The sequence below is a fragment of the Protopterus annectens genome, chromosome 9.part0 (genome assembly GCF_019279795.1).
Source record: "Protopterus annectens isolate FY-2018-M chromosome 9.part0, PAN1.0, whole genome shotgun sequence".
Lineage (NCBI taxonomy): Eukaryota > Metazoa > Chordata > Ceratodontiformes > Protopteridae > Protopterus > Protopterus annectens.
The window spans coordinates 616,620,150-616,643,465 of record NC_056743.1 but is presented as its reverse complement, the minus strand read 5'-3'; the positions used below and the strand labels follow the sequence as shown (position 1 = coordinate 616,643,465).

At 40.3% G+C, this 23,316-nt stretch overlaps 1 protein-coding gene across 1 annotated transcript in view; it reads right to left on the bottom strand.

Moving 5' to 3' along the window:
- Positions 1–7,215: 7,215 nt before the first annotated feature.
- Positions 7,216–23,316, bottom strand: part of LOC122811368 (olfactomedin-like protein 2A) — a 352,794-nt gene continuing 336,693 nt past the window's right edge. Inside the window, exon 8 of the mRNA XM_044083166.1 lies at positions 7,216–8,680. Coding sequence (XP_043939101.1) covers positions 8,079–8,680 — 602 coding nt within the window. The 3' untranslated portion in view covers positions 7,216–8,078. The remainder of the gene's footprint in view (positions 8,681–23,316) is intronic.

Below are 23,316 nucleotides of genomic sequence, written 5' to 3'. Positions count from 1 at the left end.
GCACTGATATCAGTGTGTGTGTGTGTGTGTGTGTGTGTGTGTGTGTGTGTGTGTGTGTGTGTGTGTGTGTGTGTTTGTGCATGTTGGGAGGTGCCTGAGCAACCTTCATGTGTGGGTTCGTAGGTGGAACACTTTGAGTGATCAGGTCTGACAGTGCTGTGTTTAATTTAGAGACAAGGTAATTAGCTGCTAATTAGGTGTTCCTCAGTGCAGCTTTGCCTTGTCTCTGAATCTGAACATGTTACTGTCATGCTAATTAGTAGAACTGCATTAGCCAGTTAGTGCTGGGGCAATAATATCTGTGAATCCCAAGACTCGTGTGTTGTTCACAGTTTAACTTTGAACTCCTGCAGCATGCAAAAAAAAAAAAAAAAAAAAAATGGCAGTGCCCAGGGAGGCTGCATCTTTGTTAGCTCGTCAGGGAGAAATGCTTATTCCTGCTTCTGCTACACACACACACACACACACACACACACACACACACACACACACACACACACACACACACACACACAACACGCACACACACACACACACACACACACACACACACACACACACACACACACACACACACACACACACCTTTCCATAAATGTTTATGTGTATACAACTACTTATATGTTTAAACGGGAATGCTATCACAGCTCTGAAACTTCACAGGGTGGTTCTGGAATGCCTCAGAGCAGCTACAAAAGAAGAAATGTGAAAGAACTAGAAAGAGAGGCTGCAGAGGCAGAGCTTCTGCTAAACTGAAGAGACACCCACACAGGCCTGCATTACCTTCAGTATTACTTGCAGATGTCTGCTCACTGGATAATAAGATGGACTATCTGAGAATGGAGCTCATAAAAAATAAGGTGAGGAACACGTGTTTGTTCATTTTCTCTGAAACCTGGCTGCATAGTAACATTAGTGACAATGCTATGAACTTAGATGTGGTAATTCTCTTTAGAGCAGGTAGATGTAAAACACAGAGTGGTAAAGCTAAAGGTGATAGTATATGCATCTATTTTAATAACAGATGGTGCAAAGACTGTAAGCTTTCATACTGCTCCGAAGATGTGGAAATATTGACACTAAAATGCAGACCTTTCTATGAACCAAGGGAAATCAGTGGGACGTATGCCACAGCAGTGTACACCCCCCCCCCAGCCCAAGTGCTAGCACCACTGAAGCTCAAAATAAACTCCATAATATTATCTGTGAGCTACAAAACAGAAACAAAGAATTTGCACGTATTATAGACAGTGATTTCAACAGAGCTGAGCTTAAGGAGGTGCTACCCTATTTTTATCAGTATGTGTTTTTTCCCACCAGTGGGGAGAATACCTTAGATAAAGCTTACAGCAATATTAAAGGAGCCTTTAAAGTTTTGAAGCACCCCAACATAGGTAGCTCTGATCACACTGCCATCCTGCCTACCTTTAAGATGGCTTTGATCAGAGAAAAAACAACTAAACAAATCAGAGTTTGGCAGGAGGGTTCCATGGATTGTCTTCAGGACTGTTTCAATACCACCTGCTGAGAAGTCTTCAGGGAAGTGGCTATGCACAATCTCCAGTTAGACATGGACACCTATACCGAATCAGTTCCTGCCTCCATAAATAAATGCATGGAAGATGTAAGCACCACAAAAGCCATTACTATAAGAGCTAATCAGAAGACCTGCCTCACCAGGAATATCTCAGCCTTCAAGGCAAATGACAAAGGAAGGTTAAAGGTGGCCAGGTCAAATCTGAAAAAGGACATCAAAGAGGCAAAGAGGGAGCATGAGAGGAAAATTCAGATCCTCTTCCAAGACATGAGGGATATGAGGAGCCTATGGCAGGGGATACAGCAGCTCGTGCACTATAAGACCAAAACACCCCAATGTGATGACAGCTTGGAATTCCTAAATGAACTAAACTCCTTCTTTGGCAGATTTGAGGAGAAGAACACTACCGTACCTTCTAAAACAAACACTGACAAAAAACAGATAGTGCTCACCTTAAGCTCCGAGGAGGTGAGACTTCAGCTTAAGAAGGTAAATCCTAGGAATGCTGCTGGCCAGATGACATACCTGGCAAGGTGTCGAAGGAGTGTGCTGATCAGTTATGTCTGATATTGACAGACATCTTCATCTCATCCCTTGCTATGGAGAACATTCCCTTGCATTTCAATGAAGCAAGTATTGTCCCACTTCTGAAGAAACCCAAACCTACCTGCCTCAATGACTTCAGACCGGTCGCCTTATCCTCAAATGTCATGAGGTGCTTTTTAAGAATTGTGAAGAAACATCTATCTGCGGGTCTGCCCAAGTCCTTTGATCCTCTCCAGTTTGCATACCAGGCAAATAGATCGACTGTGGATGCAATATCAAGTCGCACTATGCATTGCACTAAAACACCTAGAAGGGAGGAACAACTACATAAGGCTGCTGTACATTGACTTCATTTCTGTGTTCAACACTGTGATGCCAATGCAACTGGTGGATAAGCTCCTGAAACCCGAGATAAACAAGTACCTATGAAACTAGAATCTTGACTTTCTGATTGGTAGACCCCAATGGACATGCACTGGAAACAACACCTCTCAACACAGTCTTGAATACTGGCATTCTCCAAGGTTTTGTGCTCAACCCCTTGCTCTTCAGCATCCTCACCCATGACTGCACTGCAAAACGTAACTCAAACCGTATTATAAAATTTGCTGATGAAACCACAGTCGTGGGTTTTATTAGTGGTGAGGATGAACATAACTACAGAAATGAGGTGAACACTTTAATTGGATGGTGTGACAGGAACAATCTGGACCTGAATATTAATAAGTCCAAAGAAATGATTATGGACGTCAGGAGAAAGACAGTAGTTCGCCAACTACTTACTATCAAAGGGAAGGTAGTAGAAAGTCAAAACAACAAAGTTCCTGGGCCTTCACATCTTAGATGACCTCTCCTTGTCTGTTAATACCAACGATATAGTCAAGAAGGCTCAACGGAGGCTTCACCTTTTGAGAAAGCTCAAAAATGCCAGGCTCCCACTTACCACTTTCTACAGGGGAGCTATCAAGAGCATCCTCACTAGCAACTTCATAGCATGGTTCAGCAACTGCACAGCTGCTGTGAAGAAGAAATTACAGAGAGTGGTGAGGGTGATTAAGAAACTCTTGGGCACAAGCCTCCCTTCTATTTAGGAGCTTTTCTTTACAAGAACAAGAAAGAGAACATATAAAATACTTTCTGATTTGACCCATCCGGCCCACAACTGGTTCTCACAACTTATGTCTGGAAGGAGGTACTGCAGCTCTATTTATTCTCTGTCTTAACCGTGAAGGGGTTTGGTGGTGGGTATTTATTATTTATCATTGGATAATGGGTATTGAGTGTGTTTTTGTAATGTGAACTACCTCTTGCATGTTATACATGTTAGTTTCTTTCTTATGTTATTCTCTGATACTGCTGTATCTATGTTATTTGCACTGCATTTCTTTCATGAGCTGACATTTGTAATTTAATTTAGGCTGCACTTGTGTGGTCCTAAATGGCAATAAAATTTCTTTGAATGTACTATGCTTTGTTTTAAAATTCCTTTTAATGTTACTCCTGATATTTCGCACTCAACATTTAGTACAGTAATTTTGCGTGTATCATTCTGAGGAAAGGAAGGAATCCACTCCTGATCACTGTCTTGCCTGCATTAGACAAGTGCATGGTGAGATCCGACATGTCTTTCTCTACATGTCCTTCAAGGTTATGCACTTCTAATCATTCACACCCACATGGACTACCACTAGGTCATAATCATATCTGTCTGGTGAGAAGGACTTTAGTGCCCTTGTGGTGTCATGGATCTTGGCATCACAAATGACAGCTAACTATAATCCTGTCTTTATGCAGCCTTGTGAGCATGAATTTGGTGTGCCTGACAATACAGTCATCATTTACTAAGACATTATTTATTTATTTATTTATTTTACATTTGTTGACCGGGATAGTCCGACTGGATACATGTCCATTTTCAGCGGAGGCCCGGGGAGAAAAGCTCCACAAAGGTATGAGACAATATAGTTACAAAAAAGTGAAATAGTAATAAAAATAAAAATAACAGAAAGGAAAAATAGGAAAATACAAATTACATACAATTTAGTTACTATAACCTAACAGTTTAACTACAGTTCTTAGTGCAGTTATTAATGTAGTGCAATAGGAAAATTGAGACAGATTTTAAAATATGGTTACAGTGGTGAGCAGATAGTAGGCAACTGGATTAAAGGTCCCCTCTCAAGTTGTCCTAAAGGTTTTGGATTAGTTATGGAGTAAGTGAGGCCTATGTTTTACGGAGGGCATCTAATCTGAATATATGCATGGGCAGAGCCATTTTGCCTTAAAATATTGTTTTAGAGTCTTTTTTAATTGATCAAGGGAGGAAATTAGCCTAAGGTTGTTGGGGAGGGAATTCCATAGCTTTCCAGTGGTGTTAGCAAAGAGAGCTTCACCACCCATATTGTTGGATTTGGTGGTGTGGACAAGGTGTCTATTGGAGGAGCGAAGGCAGCTTAGATTGGAGTAAGGAATAATTATATTACTCAGTGCAGGGTTTTTTTCAGGTTGTTTTAGGATTTTAAATGCTTCTGTGAGTTGGTTCAACTTGAGAAGATTGGGTAGTTCTAACCAGTCAAGTTTTTTCAGATTAAGGCAGTGATGTGTTCTAAAGGGCAATCCAGTTACAAATCTGGCTATGTGAGTATAAGAAGCAGAGAGTTTGTTCAATTCACATTTGTTAAGGTAAGAAAGAACAGGAGAGGCATATAGGAGAGTAGAAAGAAGGTGAGTACGGGCAATGGCTAATTTGGCAAAAGGGGTAAGAAAGTTCTTTATTCTGTATAAGGATCCAAGTTTCTTACTCATAGTCTTAATGGTTTGATTGATATGCATGTCAAATCTAAGTTTGTTGTCAATGACAACTCCTAGTAGTTTTGTATAGGGGTCAGGTGAGATGATGATTCCATTATTGGATTGAATAGTGAGATGTGTGGGAGGAGGGGCAGGAGTGGGGAAAAGGAAAAGCAATTTGGTTTTGTTTGGGTTTAGGATGAGTTTGTGCTCTGCAAGCCATTTTTCGACTGTAGTAAAGCAGAGTTGGGTGGTTACTTGTAAATTGGATTACTGTTTTTACTCACGGACTTTGAGGAATTAGACAGCTTGCAGTCTACCTCCTGTTGATCCTTAATACTTGGGACCATGGTGTTGATAATGGATATCTGCAGAGTCCTGTCTTATTCCTAGAAGGCTTCAGTAGTGATTTTTTACACCCTCAGCATAAGTCAGTTTAGTGTGATTTTGATGAGATGTTGTTGCTGGTAGTGTGTGATACCCACATGCTATCTTATTGAGTGAGAGAGATGCCTCCTGTTTGCAAAGATATTTACAACTCTCATAGGCTGAATTATTTGTGTTGTTTTTCAGTGAGCATATGGCAGCTCCTGCCCTGCTTGAGAGTACCAACCGCTATAAGGCTGGCATCAGAAAGGATACAAGCAGGTTTACATTCCAGCTTATCCAGGTGGGTCTTGGATTTAATTTGGTCTAAATGGCTCACAATGTACTGTTCCTAGCTTGGCTAGGAGTAGGGTGTACAAGGAGAACCAAGTTATGTGAAATCACAACTAATGCTGAGTAGCTAAGAGCAGTTTTGTGCACAGCCAATCATACACTATGTGACAGCAAAGAAGATGCTACAGTAACTATTGCAATAAGGAGTCTACTGAACTGGTTGTGGTGCAGTAACAGTGAGGGGAACAGTTTACAGCAGATAGTGGTCCATTGCAAAAACAAACAACTTGCAGGCAGTACTGCATTAATGAAATGCTCAGCTGGAAAACGATAGCAGCTTCATGCAAGCATGTGCAGAAGCAGTGACTTTAGGTAGTCCAAAAATATTTATCTGTATTTGTTTACTGAGGAGCTCACTGAAGTACATGGACTTTTTTCAGGTTATGCCAGATACACAGTAGATAAATGAAGGCTCATTGAATCAAACTCCAGAATATAGAATCAGCTTGTTAAAAGGTCATGCCCTTAATCCTCTCTTTCCTGTCAGTCTGATCTGTTTGTTTGGCAGTTAGTGAAGATTTTATAATAAGGTGTTGTAATTATCATTTATTTATTAAATGGATACGATCACTAGGCACACGTTGCTTTCAGGTGTGGGCTAGGTGCTTTGTTTAGTGAAGTGAGTCATAGAATATGCAAATGAGATTGGCAGACTCAAACCTAGACGACAAAATGAAGCATCCTGTGATGTACGTTATTGAGGAATAACAGCACTTGTCATTCATAAAGTTCCCAAAAGGCTCACTTCTTGAGGCTTGGCTTTATCTTACAGTACCACACACCCTGTTGAGTTTTATGTTTTACGCATAGGGTTGTTTCTTTCTATTTTATTGCAAACAGTTATATATTTATAATTATTTATAAATATGCTGTACTTAAATCCTGTCCCTTGAAGTTCAGCCCCCTTCACCATCTCACTCCATTCCTTTCTTTAGCTGCCCCACACCTGGTGTCACACAGGCTAATGCATAATGTCTATTGTAAAACAGAATCCTCCTCCTTTACAAATAAGTTAATTGAAGCTATTTTTTATTTATTTATTTATTTATTTATGTATTGCAATTCCACAATTGAGTAGTATATATACAGAATGTCCTAGCACAAACTGCAGTTGTCTGGAAACTGTGAGATGTCTATAAATATCATATTGAAATACATGCATATCCGCGATGGTGAACTGGTAGCGTTGTTGCCTCACAGCAAGAGGCTCTCCCATTCGATTCTCGGCTGGAGTGCAGGGAGTGCCTTCTGTGTGGAGTCTGCATGTCCTCCCCGCGGTTGGGTGGGTGTTCGAAAGACATGCGTAAATGGGTGTGCCTTCATTGAAGGTTGGACGTCGAGCTGGCAATTCGGCGTTCGTGAAAATCTACTGCCAATCATTAGCGGACCAGAGTTCCGCTGTGGCGACCCCTAACTGGGAAAAGCCGAAAGACAAACAACAACAACAACATTGAAATACCATGGCTTAAATAGTATCACATACAGGCAAAGTATAACAGTAGTATGTCTGTATTACAAGACAGTTTTAACATTTTCTTTCTTTCTTTCTTACAAGATGCAGCTACCAGCTCATTTTCTGATAGAGCAAACTGGATGGGTTTAGGCAACATCAGACTTTTCAGTTCCTGTATATTCCTTAGAGAAACTAGACCCAGTTACACTCTAGCCATCCAGTATTTCCAGTACTATCTACCCTGAAAGGTGTTTTGCCTACTCAGTGCTCATCAGGTACAGTGGGGGAGGATTCTGTCCTCTGTCCAAAGGGACAACTTTAGGTGAAAAAAAATCAAAGCATAATTACATTACTTATATATCAAAAAAATAAAGAAATGCACAGGACAATAAATAAATTCTATTCTATCATAGTATTAAAAACAGTAAAGTTAAGACTGAGAGTGACTTTATCAGCTGATGTAAATATTAAGTAACAGTTTATTTCACACATACCTCTTAAGTACTATGATTTAAGTGTAGTGCTATGATATTTGTTTCCTGATTTTATCTTCTCCATGATTTACCAGTTATCTTCATTATATTAGAACCATATAAAGGCACAGAGAGGTTGAGGGGTGTGATTTTCACGTGACTGCTAGACCAAACAAAAATGTTCTGCAACCTTTAAGATACATAATCAAATGACTTAAGGCTTTTATTATTTTCCATTGTATCCATATCCTTTCAAGTTTCACTTTAATATGTCAGTAAGCCATAGAGAAGAAATATGTTGCCCTCATCTGGTCATCTGAGTGAGTAAAAATGTAGAAACTTGAAAGGCAATTTTTTTTTTGCAATAGTAGTAGTGGGAGGGCAACATTTTTAGTAATCTTCTGCCACACATTGTTTATGTCCAGTATGGTTTACAAACAGCTTTAATGCAGTGTGGTTTGGCTAGTCATCATGGCTATCTTCCAGGGGAACAACCTGAATATCTCATAACTTATGGTTACTAGTTACAGAGTCCCAGCAATCGCAGCAGACAGCAAAATTAAAATATAAATAGAAGGCTGTATGTCACTTGTGTCCCATTGTCCCATGCGTAAAGTAGTTTGTCCTTTGGGTTATAGTCGAGTTGGGTGAGGATAGTACTGTGACTAGGGAAAAGTAAACCTGGGGATGTGTCAGAATTAGTGTGGGTGTCATAGGCAAAGGAAATGGAACCATCCTTCTGAGCTTGCTGATTCACCACATAGAGCACACCACAGATAATAAAGTAATTACCATAAAACTGACGCCTTAGTCCTGTTTTCCAGGTTGTCTCTTTCCTTGTCACCAGCTCCACTGGGTCTATCTTAGCCACCACAAGGACATCTTCTGGCTGGTAGCCAAAGTCATTTGAAGCATAGACTACCCACAGGCCACTTTCATCGGCAGCAAAGTTTACATCAGAATAGCCTCTCCAGCGAGAGGGAGTAGCAGGCTGGGGAATTAGGTCATCCAGTGTATTCCATGCTGCTGTGGAACGTTGATGGAGGTCATAACGCAGTATTGTTTGAGTAAATGCCTTATTATAGTAGAAGGAACCATTGTAGACCACGTGGCCTGTCCCAATCCAGCTGCAAGGGAGACCGTATGACCTGCTGACCCGACCTTCAACAAAAATAACACAATAAAAGTCATGTAAAAATAAATGTATTTGAATGATCATAGAAAATCAAAAAGAAAAATCCAATAGCTACCTGAACATGAGTTGTTAAATGTTTGAAAACTCAAGGCTAAATGAAAATATGTACATGTAAAGTGTACACTACATCTTGACGTAAGTAATTGTAATGTTCCATGTGGTATACTTTTTTACAGAGTCTCACCAGACACTTGGGCTGCTGAATGTAGAATCTCATGGGATATGTAACAATGGGCTTCCAGTAATAGCTTACCTTTCAGCTACAGTGATTTAGGCATGGCTCTGTGGGTTTTGTTCTCTCATTCAGACTTACTCTTCCTAGAGTTGCTAATTTTCTTCTTAAGGCTAGACTAATTTAAGGATACGTACCAAACTAAGTGAATACAAAAATTCCTTATTCCTAACTACACATTGTCTAGCATCATCTATTCTGAATGAGTCTATAGCATATGGACAAAAAGCCATAATATTGAAAGACAAAACCTCAAAGTACGGTACATCAAACTGACTTGATATTAGGTAACACAAACAACAGTGTTTTTGCAGGGAGGAAGCCCACCTGCATCCCCATATGGGGGGCAGCACCCTTATCCATCCCTAACCCCCTTTCCCATTTTTGCACATGAGGTCACTTCAACAGTAGCAGTCATCTAGAGCCAAGGTTTGCACCACCTGGTAGCTAGCTCTGTTGTGATAGTTCTTCCACACCACACACTTGCATGTACACTCACACCTTTGGCCAAATTGGAGTGTCCAGTTCACCTACTGCATGTCTATGGAATGTAGAAGGAAACAGGAGCACCTGGAGAAAACCCACGCAAATACATGGAGGACATGAAGAATCTGCACAAAAGGCATTCCAGCCAAGAATCGAACCTGGAAACCTCTATATTCCCCCCTGCATATTATATATACCAACTTTGAGATCACTTCGTGTTGGGGAAAGGCAAACACCCGATCCCAGGTAATACCTGCTTTCTAATGACAAGCCAGTTTGATGTTCTGCAATTCAATATTATAGCAGTTTGACCATATGACAGAGCCTCTCTGAATAGCTCTGTATCATATGGTTGAACTGACATGATATCGAATGGGAAAACGTCAAAGTACAGATCATGAAATTGGCTTGTCATCACAAAGGTGGTAACACAAACAACAATGTTTTTGCTGGGAGCCTCCCCCCTGCATATTATATATACCAACTTGAAGATCACTCCACATTGGAGAAAGGGCACATACCAAATGCCAAGAAATACCAGCTTTCTGATGGCAAGTCAGTCCAGTATAGCATACTTTAATGTTCTGTTTTTCGCTATTAAGGCAGTTTAACCATATGACAGGGACCCATTCTAAAAAATAAGGAAATGCTGTTCTTCCCAAATGCTGCTGTTTTTGACCTTCTGATCAGGAATTTTTTTTTTGTAATTGTCTTGGTGCACTGTAGCTTCAAGCCTTATCATTTGTGCTTATCTCTACTGAATGTGTGGCACTAAGGTGTAAACTTTCAGACTTCCATATCTGAATTCCATTTCCACTCCCCCACTGCATACTGTATGAGACTAAGCAGGCTACTTGCAAAGATTTCTACATCATTGCTAAACAAGTAAAGTACAGTTGTGTACACTTACCATAAATGTAGATGTTCGAGTGTTTTCACTGTTGCAGTCATCACATTTGGGTTATCTGCTTGCAGTAGCCCTCAGTCGGCCTGATTATCAAAGTCTTGGGTCCTGCATCGGTTGCTGTCTTATCTTCCATGACATCAGGTAGTCAGGGGTATAAAGCATGCAGCCGATGCCATTACAACAGTTTTTCTTGCCCCAGATGTCAGGTGCCCCCCTGATGGGAAGCAATAAAAAAAAAAATATATATATATATATATATATATATATATATATATATATATATATATATATATATATATATATATATATATATATATATATATATATATATACACACACACACACACACACACACACACACAAGGTTATATCTCCAACAAAAAAGCAAATACACCAAAAAGCTTTTAAGCATAGTAAAGGAGACTAGAGGTATAGCCAAAAAAAGTCAGGGGGCTGGAGGGAGGGTAACCAGGACTGCAAGAATGAATACACTCAAACATCTACATTTATGGTAAGTGCACACAACTGTACTATGTTCTTCATGTTTCACTGTTGCAGTCATCACATTTGGGTCGATTCCCAAAGCTAAGGATGGGAGGAGGAATTTAGATAGCATTAGGACCAGCTATAAGGCCCTGCAAGTCTGCAGTGGCAAAGCCAGCTCTGGATTTAGAGAAAATTGGCAAATGGTAATGCTTGGTGAAAGTATGTACAGAACTCCAGGTAGCAGCTTCTAGGATGTCCCTGGTAGGGACACCTCTGAGAAAGGCTGTAGAGGTAGATGCAGCCCTGGTTGAGTGTGGTCTTATCCCCTATGAGATTGGTTTTCCATGGTGGTTATAGCAGAAATGAATGCAATGGCCTATCCATTTAGAAATGGTTCACTTTGAATTGGCCTTTCCCTCTGCCCCTGCAGCAAATGCCACCAGCAGTTATTCAGATTTCCTTTGAGGTTTAGTCCTGTCCAAGTAAAATCTAAGTTGTCTGTGCACATCTAAGTTGTGCAGTATCCATTCCTCTTTGTTCTGTGGATAAGAAAAGAATGTTGGCAAATGAATGGACTGATTAAGAGCCACACTGGATATTACCTTGGGCATGAAGGAGGGATTGGTCCTGAGGGACACCCTGTCCGCATGAAAGATGATGAAAGGCTCCACTGCCATAAGGGCCTGTAATTCAGATACCCTTCTTGCTGAAGTGATTGCTAAAAGGAAGGCTGTTTTCCCAGAAAGGAATTTTAACTCTGCACTTTCAGCTGGCTCAAAAGGAGGTGGAGTGAGTTTTTCCAATACAAAGTTAAGGTCCCAGGCAATGGCCTTTCTGAGGAACTGCTTGAGCAGTGGATGAGAGAAGTGGGGTGGTTCTGTGTTGTAATGAGCTGAAATGGCTGAGGCATGAATTTTGATGGAGGAAAAAGAAAGGCCCTTGTGAAACATCTCAGTTAAGTATTGTAGAATCTGAGATAAATTGGGTGCTGCTGTGCCCATCCCTTAAGTTTGGTTCCAGGCACAGAATCTTTTCCAGTTTTCAGCATAAGATTTTCTAGTACTAGGCCTCCTTGCCTCCAAAATGACATCCAACACTTGTTTACTGAAGGATGGTAATGGAGAGATTAGGTAATTAACCAGGCTGCCAGGTTCAGGGTTGGAAGCTGAGGATGCAGAATCTGTTCCTCCTGCTGTGACAGCATGGAAGGGGTCTGAGGCAGGTGCCATGGAGCCAGCAGTGACATACTGTGAAAAAGGGGGTACCAGTGTTGGCGTGGCCAGTCTGGTACAATCAGTATCGTCCTTGGTTTGTCCTGTTTGATCTTTAGTAGTACTTTGGAGAGGAAAGGCAGAGGAGGAAAAGCATAAACTGATAGATTTTTTTCCAGCTGAAGGACAGGGCATCCACTTTCCAAGCTTGTTTCTGGGGAGTCCTTGTGCAGAATTTGTCCAATTGGTAGTTCTGGGGGGAGGCAAACAGGTCTATATCCGGGCTCCCCCATTTCATTATCAACATGTTGAAAGTCTTTGGTTCCATTTTCCACTTGTGTGGGTCCATGAGATTTCTGCTTAATTCATCTGCCAGTGTATTTAGTTTTCCTGGCAGGAATTGAGCCTGTAGATACACTTGGTAGCTCAAGGCTGTGTTCCACAAAGCCATGGCTAGTCTGTAGAGGGGGTATGAATGGGTACCTCCTGCTTGTTTATGTACCACATAACAGTGGTGTTGTCCTTCTTTACCATTAATTGTCCTGGAAGAATGTGGTCCTTGAAGGCTGTCAGAGCATTCTGTACAGCTAACATTTCTTTTTGATTGATATGCAGGTGCATTTGACTTGGGTTCCATTTGCCCTGAATGCACTTTACTGTCAGGTGAGCCCCCCCATGCATAGTCTTATGCATCTGTTGTTAGGGTTTGGGAGGCAGGGGGGAGAGTGAATGGTAGTCCCTTGTTTTGGTGGCAGGCCTCTGCCTACAAAAGGAACTCTAACTGTAGGCAAGGTATGATAGGAACCATTGCTTCTAGATCCTGAGAATGTTGACACCATAGGCTTTTTAGATACCATTGTAGTTTCCTCATATGCAGTCTTGCATATGGAATTAGGAGAATGCAGGAGGCCATGAACCCCAAGGCTTGCAGTATTTGCCTTACAGATAACAGGGTTTTTGTGGCCATTAGTTTGAAGTAAGTTGTCAAAATAATTTGTTTCTCTGGCCTGAGGAAAGCCATCTGGGAAGTTGTGTTCAAGCTTGCTCCCAGGAATGTAATTTGTTGACAGGGTACAAGATGTGATTTCTTTTTGTTTATGGTGTACCCCAGACAAGTTAGCACCTTTTGTACAGATGCCAGATGATTCAAAAGTATGTCCTGGCTTTCTGCCTGAATTAGACAATCGTCCAGGTATGGGTATATTTGAATATTTCTTTGCCTGCAAAATGCAATGACTGGAGCTAGGCACTTTGTGAATACCCTGGGCATAGTAGATAAGCCAAAGGGCAGTGCAGAGAACTGATAGTGCATGTAGCCTGCTTTGAAGCGTAGGTATCTTCTGCAAGATTCCCTGATTGGGATGTGCAGGTAGGCTTCCTTTAAATCCAGTGCTGCCAACCAGGCATCCTTGCCTAGCATAAGAAGCAACTGGCAAAGAGTTAGCATCTTGAATTTTGGGATCACCAAAAAGGTATTTAGGATAGAAAGGTCCAGGATAAGATGCCATGAGTTGTCTTTTCTGGGTACCAGGAAAAGTCTTGAATAGAAACCTTGTCCCTTTTCCTCTTCTGGTGCAGTTTGAATAGCCCTTAGCTTAAGAGAGAGAACTTGCTTTTGAGCCTCGGCCCACTGATTTGGGGGTAGATCTGGCCAACCGTTTAGGGTCGGTAACGTGTGGAAGTGAAATCTGTATCCTTGGGAAACTATATTTAAAACCCATTTGTCCTGGTTAATGAGTTCCCAGTTTTTTGCCTGCAGAGCAATCTTTCCCCCTAAAGGAACAATCAGTTGATAAGTGCTTGGAAGTTTTAAAGTTAAGTCACTGAGACAGCTTACCATGGGGGGAGTTTTACTACTCCCTGATCTGGAAGTGGGAGCCCCCCTCTGCTTAGTCCTGTGCATACCCTGGGACTGAAGCCTGGGTGTTCTACTGGTTCTGGGTTTGGACTGAGGAGGCCTGGAAGAAGCAGGAAAGGACCAATTCTTAGAGGGCCAATGCCTACTAAATCTTGGAGGCTGTACTTGTAGGAAATCTTTAACAGTTTGCATAGATTTAGCTTTTTCCTCCATGTTTTTAAGTACTTCTTCTGCTTTATTGCCAAACAGGCGGTCCTGATTTAAGGGAGCATCCAGCAATTTAGCTTTAAGATGATCTGGCAAGGATTGCTCCTTAAGTCAAGCATGCCTTCTAAGTACAGACCCAGTGACAGCACCCCTCAAGATGCCTCTAGTGAATCAAAACCACATTGCAAAGTATGTTTTCCAACTTGTTCAGCAGAATCAACATCATTTTCTGTTTAAGCAATCCAATAATATGCTGCTGATACTTTAACATATGAAACTGGTAGTTTAAGGCCCTAATGGCCAAGGTTGCAAAAGTGTATACATTCTTACCCCATCTATCCAGCGCCCTGGAATCTCTATCAGAGGGGGTAGGATTTTTGACAGTAGTGGCCTTAATGCCCTTGTGTCCCTGTGAAATGGTCTCAGGATCCGCAGTAGGATTTTTAAAAAGGAACTTGTGAGAGTCGGGAACCCTGTAATATCTATCTGGTTTTCTGGGAGCAGGAGGTAAAGAGTCAGGGGCCAAGCTAGATTCCGAAAAGGCATCATCAACAATGTCTAGTACAGGAGGGATATCTAAAGGCCTGTGTTTGGGCAGGGGTAAGAAATCCCTAAGCCTCTTTTTAGAATCAGAGAAATCCTGGCTTTCCCAACAAAAATGCTCCCTAAGACTATGTAAGGTTTCACCAAAAGAGAAATCCTCTGGGGGGGGGAGCAGGGGGAATAGAGTCCTCTGCATCAGAATCCTCATAGGTAGATAAGGGTAAGTCCTGGTCATCAGAGGAAACAGAAATTTCATAATACCAATCAGAAGTATCATAAGCAAATTCAGTCCTAGGTCTCTTAGAGGGGGAAGGTTGGCTTCCCCTGATTAAAGTAATAAGGTCTTCAGCCAGTCTTATCATTTGTTTTTTAGGCATAGAGGCCTGACCATGTGGTCTGGGCGTCGGTTTTTTAGGCATGGTTTGAGTTTTAGGCCTTGAAGAAGAAGATAGCGTTGGTTTAATATGCAAGTCAGTAGGCCTGAATACACCCTCAGAAAGCTGGTGCCTGCACAGCGGCTCTGGACCCATCCAAGGTAGAGACATCCGCAGGTTCCACAGTTGAAGTATCTCGCGGCATACCAGACTCTGAATGGGTCTCAGTAGAGGTCTTTGAATCTGAAGTAGTGGGTATCAGGGGCTGCGAAAGCACCTCACTGAGTACTGGCGAACTGGCGACTAGCTTAGGAGAAGCGTCGTTGGCAGCTTTGGACCTAGGCGGCCTGTCTCTGTCTTTATCTTTGCATTTTTTCGGAATGTCGTTAGTCAGGGGGCTTACTGAAGACATATCTGTATAATTGAACCGAGTACCAAAATATTTAGAAGTGTAAATATACAGACGACGAATAGTTTGTTGTTTAAATAAGCACAAAACCGACAGTGAGGTACGTCGTGGTCAGGGCTTTCCGCAAGAAATACAATTATTGACTTTTACTGATATCGGCTTAGAACAAGAAAACGTTTCCCCAATGGGGTATTTAGCTTTAGTTGAAGACTTCGGTTCTGAAACTCGAAAATGAAAATTTCAGGAGTTGGCTGACCGGCACTTGCGAACTGCTTCTGCTTCGGGCACCACACAGTAAGAAAGACTGATGTAATGGCATCGGCTGCATGCTTTATACCCCTGACTACCTGACGTCATGGAAGATGAGACAGCAACTGACGCAGGACCCAAGACTTTGATAATCATGCCGACTGAGGGCTACTGCAACCAGATAATCCAAATGTGATGACTGCAACAGTGAAACACGAAGAACATCTTCTGATTTTACTCAGTCTGCTGGGTTATATAAATGAAAATAAAAACATAAGTAAAATACACACATATGTCAGTATATGTAATATAATATTGCTGGTGGCCCACTGTCTCGACCCAGCACTTACTATCTGTATCAATCTACGGTTCAGTTTTAGTTTCTTTTTATCTTAAAATTGTATAGTTCTGCTGGTGCCACTTTTTATAATGTATGTAAAAAATATTTATTTCTCTGCCTGTGTTATGTGTTTTTTTTACTACATGCTCTGGTTTCTTCCCCCCATCGCAAATACATTGCCATTCCTTCTAATTAGAGCATCCTACAAACCATTACCTCATGTGATGTAGTATTATTTCTTAAACTATCACTGACTTTATGTGACATATCATTGCAAGATTCCTAAAACACAATGCAGGAACAAAGTAGGGATTACTTCGCTATGGACCTTACTCACTGATGGGCTTCTTCATTTGCACATAAAAGACAAAACACAGCCAGCACAGGACCAAAAATAAGATATAGATTACAGCCTTGTATGGGCTTTATAGAAAAGGTTGACTGCTAGTAGTGTAGGCTACCACAGCCCTTCCTGGGAAACACACTTAATAGCTTTGTTAACCTCAGAATGCCAGGCAGAAACCTACTTTTTGAAATTCAAAAGCAGCTGTGAGCATTATAATTTAGATGGTCTGGCTGTGTTTTGTCTTTGGACATATGCTGTGGAGACTAGTATCATTTAAGGGTTTGAGTTGAGTGATTCGCTGTTTGCTTTTCATTTACAGAAGCCCATGTTTATTACAGCTTTCCTGTCTTGCTGGCAACAAAGTAAACTCTATAGGGGCATTCCTTTTTAGCAGAGTTGTTCTAGATTTACTCTGATCACAGGTCACAACTCCAATACTGCCCACACCTTAAGGATTTATAGTTTTGCTGTTAAAGTCTGTGTGTAAAATGAGTCTGAGGATATGTACTATACAGTAATTTCAGCTTTCCCACTTTTTTCACATATTACAGGAAACCTATGGCAAAGATCTGACAAAAGAAAAAGAAAATATTCCTTAGATGCACTTACATCTCATAGTCTATGGAGAACATACATCTGAGGGCTTCCTCTAGATTAACCCCTTTTAGCAAGATGTGCACCCCCCTCAGAATGGCAAAGTTATTGTCATTCTCTCAGTCTGACTCTCATCTCTCACCAGCTGATTCTTTCAGTGCCTTGAGTTATTAACAGTACCCAGCTCTTCTGGGCCATAATCTGGGTTTTATTTCTTTACTCCATGTAGCAGGCATGTAGCAGGGTTTGCTGCCACTTTGTACAACTTAGCTAACTCTTCCTAGGGCAGACATTTATCCCATATAAGGGCTTTAAGTGACTTTTACTCATCCTGATTAAGCTGTATGAAATTAACTGTACAGAGATGAACACAAATATGGATAACATTTTTTCTTTAACTTGCAAGTTAGACATTTTCCTACATGCTAATTATTAGTCATCCACTGTTGTTTAATAGTCTGTATTCCATTTGTGCTTGGGTTATGTCAACAAAATGTCAGTTATAATTAGAATGCCCATCCAGTTAATAAATAAACAAGTAAATAAAAAAAATAATACATCTGCATATTGGGATCCAAACAAGGAATTTGGAGAGCACTGGAACATAGTAACTGATTGTAATAAAACAAAGATATGGAGCAGTTCTTAAAGTCTTCAAGGCATAATCTACTCTTAGGGACAGATGGAGAAAGCCTTGCCTCTGACCCAGATGACCTAGGATCAATTAGAGACCCTGACACTGGAAGAAATATGTGTGTGTGTGTGTGTGTGTGTGGGGGGGGGGGGTTAGTGGCTGATGCCATCTCACCCATGTGAGGGGGGATGGCAATTAGTCCCAGTGTAATGTCAGTACCTACTGGAGATTTAGTTGCATAGCAGACCAAGTATGAGCTTGGGATGTGTGTTTGGCTCTGCCAAACTGCATCCTTGTGGCAAACATCATGGAGAGTATGAAGGAAAGGACATCCTCACAAATAAAGGCACACAGCAGGTCCTTGCATGTGTGAGGACACACTTCAGATGTCAGGGGATGGTTTACATCCAGAAAACGAATAAATCTCACATGGCTACTTAGATGATGGTTGTGCTCTGACCAACATTCACCCCAGTGATGAGGGAATGACTGAGCACAATGGTGGAAGGACATTTAATGGACATCAAAGGAGCTACAAAAACAAGAAAGACATTTTCCTTTCACTGAAATATTAAATGCAGACAGATGTAACCTACCTCAAGGTGATGCAACCTCAGATTTGATTATATTCTGTTGTCATGTCCTCCATTCTGCTCAGTCAGCTTTGGGTGACAGAAGTCACCAAAACAGATTAAAATACATTGCATTAAGCCAGCTTCCATTTAGTCAAGTGCAGTGAACCTTCCTGAGACCCCTTGATGCACTAGATGAAGCTAAATTTGCTTCATCAGCCCTTCTGCCATAAAAAATATCAATATAATTTTTTTCTGCTTGAAACCGAGCATTCCTGGTAGCCCAGTTGCTGTCCTTCACTGCTTGTTTAGCACTTGATATATTTTAACAAGTGATATTCTTGGTTGTTTCCAAGAAACATATTACAAAACAGTGTAAGAAACTTTATTAACTCTGTTAGGTATTCAGAATTAATCCAAGCAGGGCAGACAGCTTTTTCCAGTTGAAAATCCTTTATTAAGCACAAAGACAAGTGAACCAAACAAAACAAAAAAATAAATACAATGATAGTTTAATCCCAAACTTTCTGACTAATATACCTGTTATCAGGTATGGGAGTGGTTTATTTTGTTGTAAAACAGTGTGTAATGGTTTACATGTTAAGAATTTCAAATCCCTTTTCCCATCCTTATCAGTGTGATATTCGAGCTGGTACTGCCATACTTACTGAATGTCCTAATAATTTAAACCTTATGCATTTTAAATAAAATCAGTACATTTGATAATGATGTGGTACTTCTTATTAAACAGACTATTATTAAACAAAGTCTGTGAATTTATCAAAGACATTATACTACATGGTTGGAAATAAACAGACCATTTGGTAACCCAAAAAATATATATTTTGGCATCCAGAAAAAAAATACACTGTTCAAAACATTCCAAAAATGATTTCCATAAATTATTGTCAACAAAGACTGCTTTCTTCCCTCTATACTTCTTGAGGTCTGTGTACAAGTGTTAATAATTATGTATAATATTAACAGTATTTCAAAATAAGTTTTTATTTTTTGATTTAGGACATTTTAAGTTTGCTACTTCTTCTACCATTTTCTGCTTTTCTTGTGCTTTTCAATATATATAGTGATTAGCTAGACATACATGAATTGAAAAACTTCTACACAGAGAAGTTTCTTACACTGTTTTGTTTTGGTCCCACTATACTTGTCTAGTGGGTTGTTTGAAACTTAGGGGATACCACGGAGATTACTTATTTCAAGAAACATATTGCTTCACACGCCTTTGTTTCTACATAACGTTACTTCATACTTCAAGTGAAGTGACCTGTAACATTTGCTGACCAAATGCCAGTTTCAGAGCAAAGAACTTTCCACTCTTTGGATACAAAACAATTCCTTACATTTGTACCTGAAGAAAACTAAACAAAGTGGACAGGGGTCTCGTCTGACTCTGACTGCTGTTGGCAGATGTGAACACTCAGGTGCTTTTCAGCTTGGGCTCTATACTATTTTCATCACTTTTGTGTTATGGGACAGGTGAAGCTGCAGGGCAGATTTCATATCCATCGCCACTACACGGGTTTCTACCTCCCAAACAGAACATTGTGACACTGTTTGACATACCATGTACAATGCAGACATGCTGAGTGGCTGCAGTGACTGGCTGTCTGCCAAGCTCTGTATGTCTGCTTTCATGCTTGTCTGATGCATGTATTTGACAAAGCTGATGTTTGTTTGGCATTGTAGTTAACAACATTCAGTAATGTATATCATTTTTTTTCATCTAAGGTTCATTAAGTGACTCACTTAAACCCTTTGATGTTCATTAACAAATGTAGCCTTTTTATAGCCAGTGCAATAAAGCTTATGTTCTTTTATCAGTTTTTGGTTTCCCACTACCACTATTCATACCATTTTAATGTTGTCTAATTGTAAAATTCTAGGGAAATGTTTACTGAACATTTTCAGTGCATTTCTGGACAGTGACCAATGGCATTTACTTGATTTTGTAATTCCAACATTTGCTGTTTATCTGCAATTGAGTCACTAAAGCACTTTGTTATTCAATGACAGTCACAGCCTTTTCAACAACAATGTGGTAATGTTAACTCACTTTATCAGCATTCCTTTCTTTCTCTTTCAGTTTGCTTTAATGTTTTCTGGGTATGAAATTGTGCAGAATATTTTCAGTTCATTTTTGGACTGCTGACTGACAGCAGACAGCATTGTAGTGGCTTCATCATCTGTCACCTGTTTTGCTTTCCATGTCCTGTACTTTTGTGACCATGCATTTCTCAGGATGTTTATACCATAGTTTGGGTTATAACTAATAATGGCCATAAGGTCCTTTACGTTTACTTATTTACCCTGTTGGTGGCCAGTGTTACCAGGAACTATAACCGCTGACCTGAACGCTCCCTTTGTTTTTGGACTACTGCAGATTTAAGTAATATTGACTCATTTTTCCTGCTAGGCAACCTGAGCTTCACTACTGCCAGTGTAGGATTACTTGGGCTTGTAGCTTGCTATCAGCACTATTTTTTCACATATTATTATATGGATTGTTTCTTTTGGATCAGTGGCCTATAAGGCATCCTTAACCTAATTATTTGACCTAATTAAAGCCCTAGTAATAATGGTACCAGTTCATACTAGAGCTGCAAAGACAAATATTGTTTAATGTTGTCTGTCTGACAATTTTACCAAGAATGTATCTGCAACATACTACTCACCTTCAAACCATGGGGCTTTTGACTGTTGGGGTTTTACAGTAGTCGTACAGTCATTGTATATCTAATTTATTCCACATTTAATGGTGTATATTACTGGTGATATGTATAGAAGATGCAGAGATTCTCCAGTCTGTTGCTATAAGATAGGCCTTGAAGCCCTTTGATTCTTTTTGAGACAAATCTTTGTACCTTTTCCAACTGTACCTTATGGCATATAAGTAGGTTACACTGTACGGTAAAGTATTCTGTAATTGGTATAACAAGAGCTGTATAAAGGAAACAGTTATCTCTCTGGCACAGTTATCAACACAACATAAGATAAGCTGGGCAACCCCATATCCTTTGCAGATGGAAGTGGCTGCATGGGTAAAAATGAAAGATCATCATCTGTAGGCACTTGAAGTTGTTTTACTATTCTGTCAGTTTTTAGTTGTTTTCCATCAATAGTGTATGAAGATAGTGGGGGATTCCCAGTTGCATTATGATGCATTATTTATACTGAAGGCAGGGTCATTTCAACTGCAACATCTTCGTGTAATGTTAAGGGGTAATGTCACTAAGGTTAAGGACAATGCTTGAAGTCTCAGATTCTCTGCATGTCTAGTGATCTAGACAACCTTAGTGTTTTGGCAGAAAACCATAATGATCTTAAGGAACAGACCAAAAATATGATGCAAAAATATGAACAATGAGTGGTATGGATGGGAACATGTTGTAGGATGGAAGAGTGCAGGAGAATTTGCTCCAAACATGCATGTTACTGTGTTAGTTATATCTCTTGACTCTTGTTACGGTGATACCATTTTATTCCAGCACATTACATTCTTCTTTCATCCCCTTCATTTTTCAGATGTGGTTGTAGAAGGCCTTATTATTTTCACCCATCCTAATGGCAACTTTTGCCTTGAATGAAACTTTGCTTTACATTTTGAATTTACTATGCATAACCTTATTGCATTAAGTCTGAAGCCTCTACACATACTTTTAGCGTAATACTTTGTGTCTTTTGTAACATCACTATTTAAGTTTATTGCAGAACTTTCCACTATATTTATGGCTCACTGGTATGAATTTATCAATGTAGTCATATAAAGTGATACAGAGGGTCATGAACAATTATTCAGTATGTAGTGCAGAGTGTTTTACCAGACTGAAGCAAGGGAATTGTTCAGGGAACCATGGCTGCAGTTTGAAAACAAAATCCATAAAGAGTGTATCTTCATTAGGTTTGGTTTGATGAATATCAGTAATGACATGGCATTGTGGTTAAAGTGAAAAGGGGGTGAGACAATATTTAATTTAGCACAGCTGGCAGGGATGTTTGCCAAGATGATATCTGTTATGTTTTCCCCACTGTCATTATTACAGTTTAGAAATTTTTGGACCTTATTATTGAGACATAGAGCTCCCTGTCGATATGTCGATAAAGGGATAATTTATGTCATTCAGTAGGAAAGTATATTCCATTGCTGGGGAGGGGGTATAGATTTGTTAAGGAAGTAGTCAAGTTTTTTTTAAACCAGAAACATCTTTATTAAATTAGTACTTATGATATAGGCAATCATATACATTTATATAGTTTCATAGTTTCATAGTATAGTACTAGGCTATCTGCCCTGGGGCATTTGTAATCCTAGCCATAGTGATGTGGCTTTTGCCACCCCATGAAATGGTACAAAAATGTACAGATAAAATCTAGAATACTGTGCCTCTGTCTAGTAGTGACACAGTGAAGGTCCCCTTATATAATAGAATTAGTTTACTGTGCCCCTGTCTAGCAGTGACACAGATGTGACCCCTGGGGTAAACTTACAATCTCCCATCCACTCATCAAGATTTCTCTTGAAGAGAGTCAGTGAGGGGCTCTGCCTAATATGAACTGGGATCCTGTTCCAAAGCATGGGAAGCCTCTGGGTTATGAATCTATCCCTCCAGCATGTCCTATTCATACTTGTGCTGAGGTTTAAGTCTTTAGCTCTCATGGTCCTGATGGATTTGGATTTTTGAGGTGGAGCATGTCCATCAGATCCTGATTGGACATGGCCTTGTATGTCAGGCAGAGATCACCTCTGAGCAGGCGGTATGCTACTGAATAGAGCTGAAGTTTCTTTAGTATGGCAGAATAAGACATATGTTGGAGACCCTTGATCCTTTTGGTGAGGTACTTTTGTGGTCTCTCCAGCTGTTGCAAGTGCCGGGTGAGGTACATACCAAATGGGGCATTGTACTCAATCATGGGTCTGATGAGGGAGGAATATAGGGGTAAAATGACATCCTTGGATCTGGATGTGAAACCCTTCATGATGAGGTGTGCAAGATAGAATGTTTTTCTAACCACTTTGGCAACGTGGGTGTCAAATGAGAGGTCGCTGTCTGCTTGGGTCCCTAGGTCTCTGATTACTTTTTCCGTACTCAGTGGGTTGCTGTCTATGTGATAATTTGTGGGTACTTTGTTTTTTCC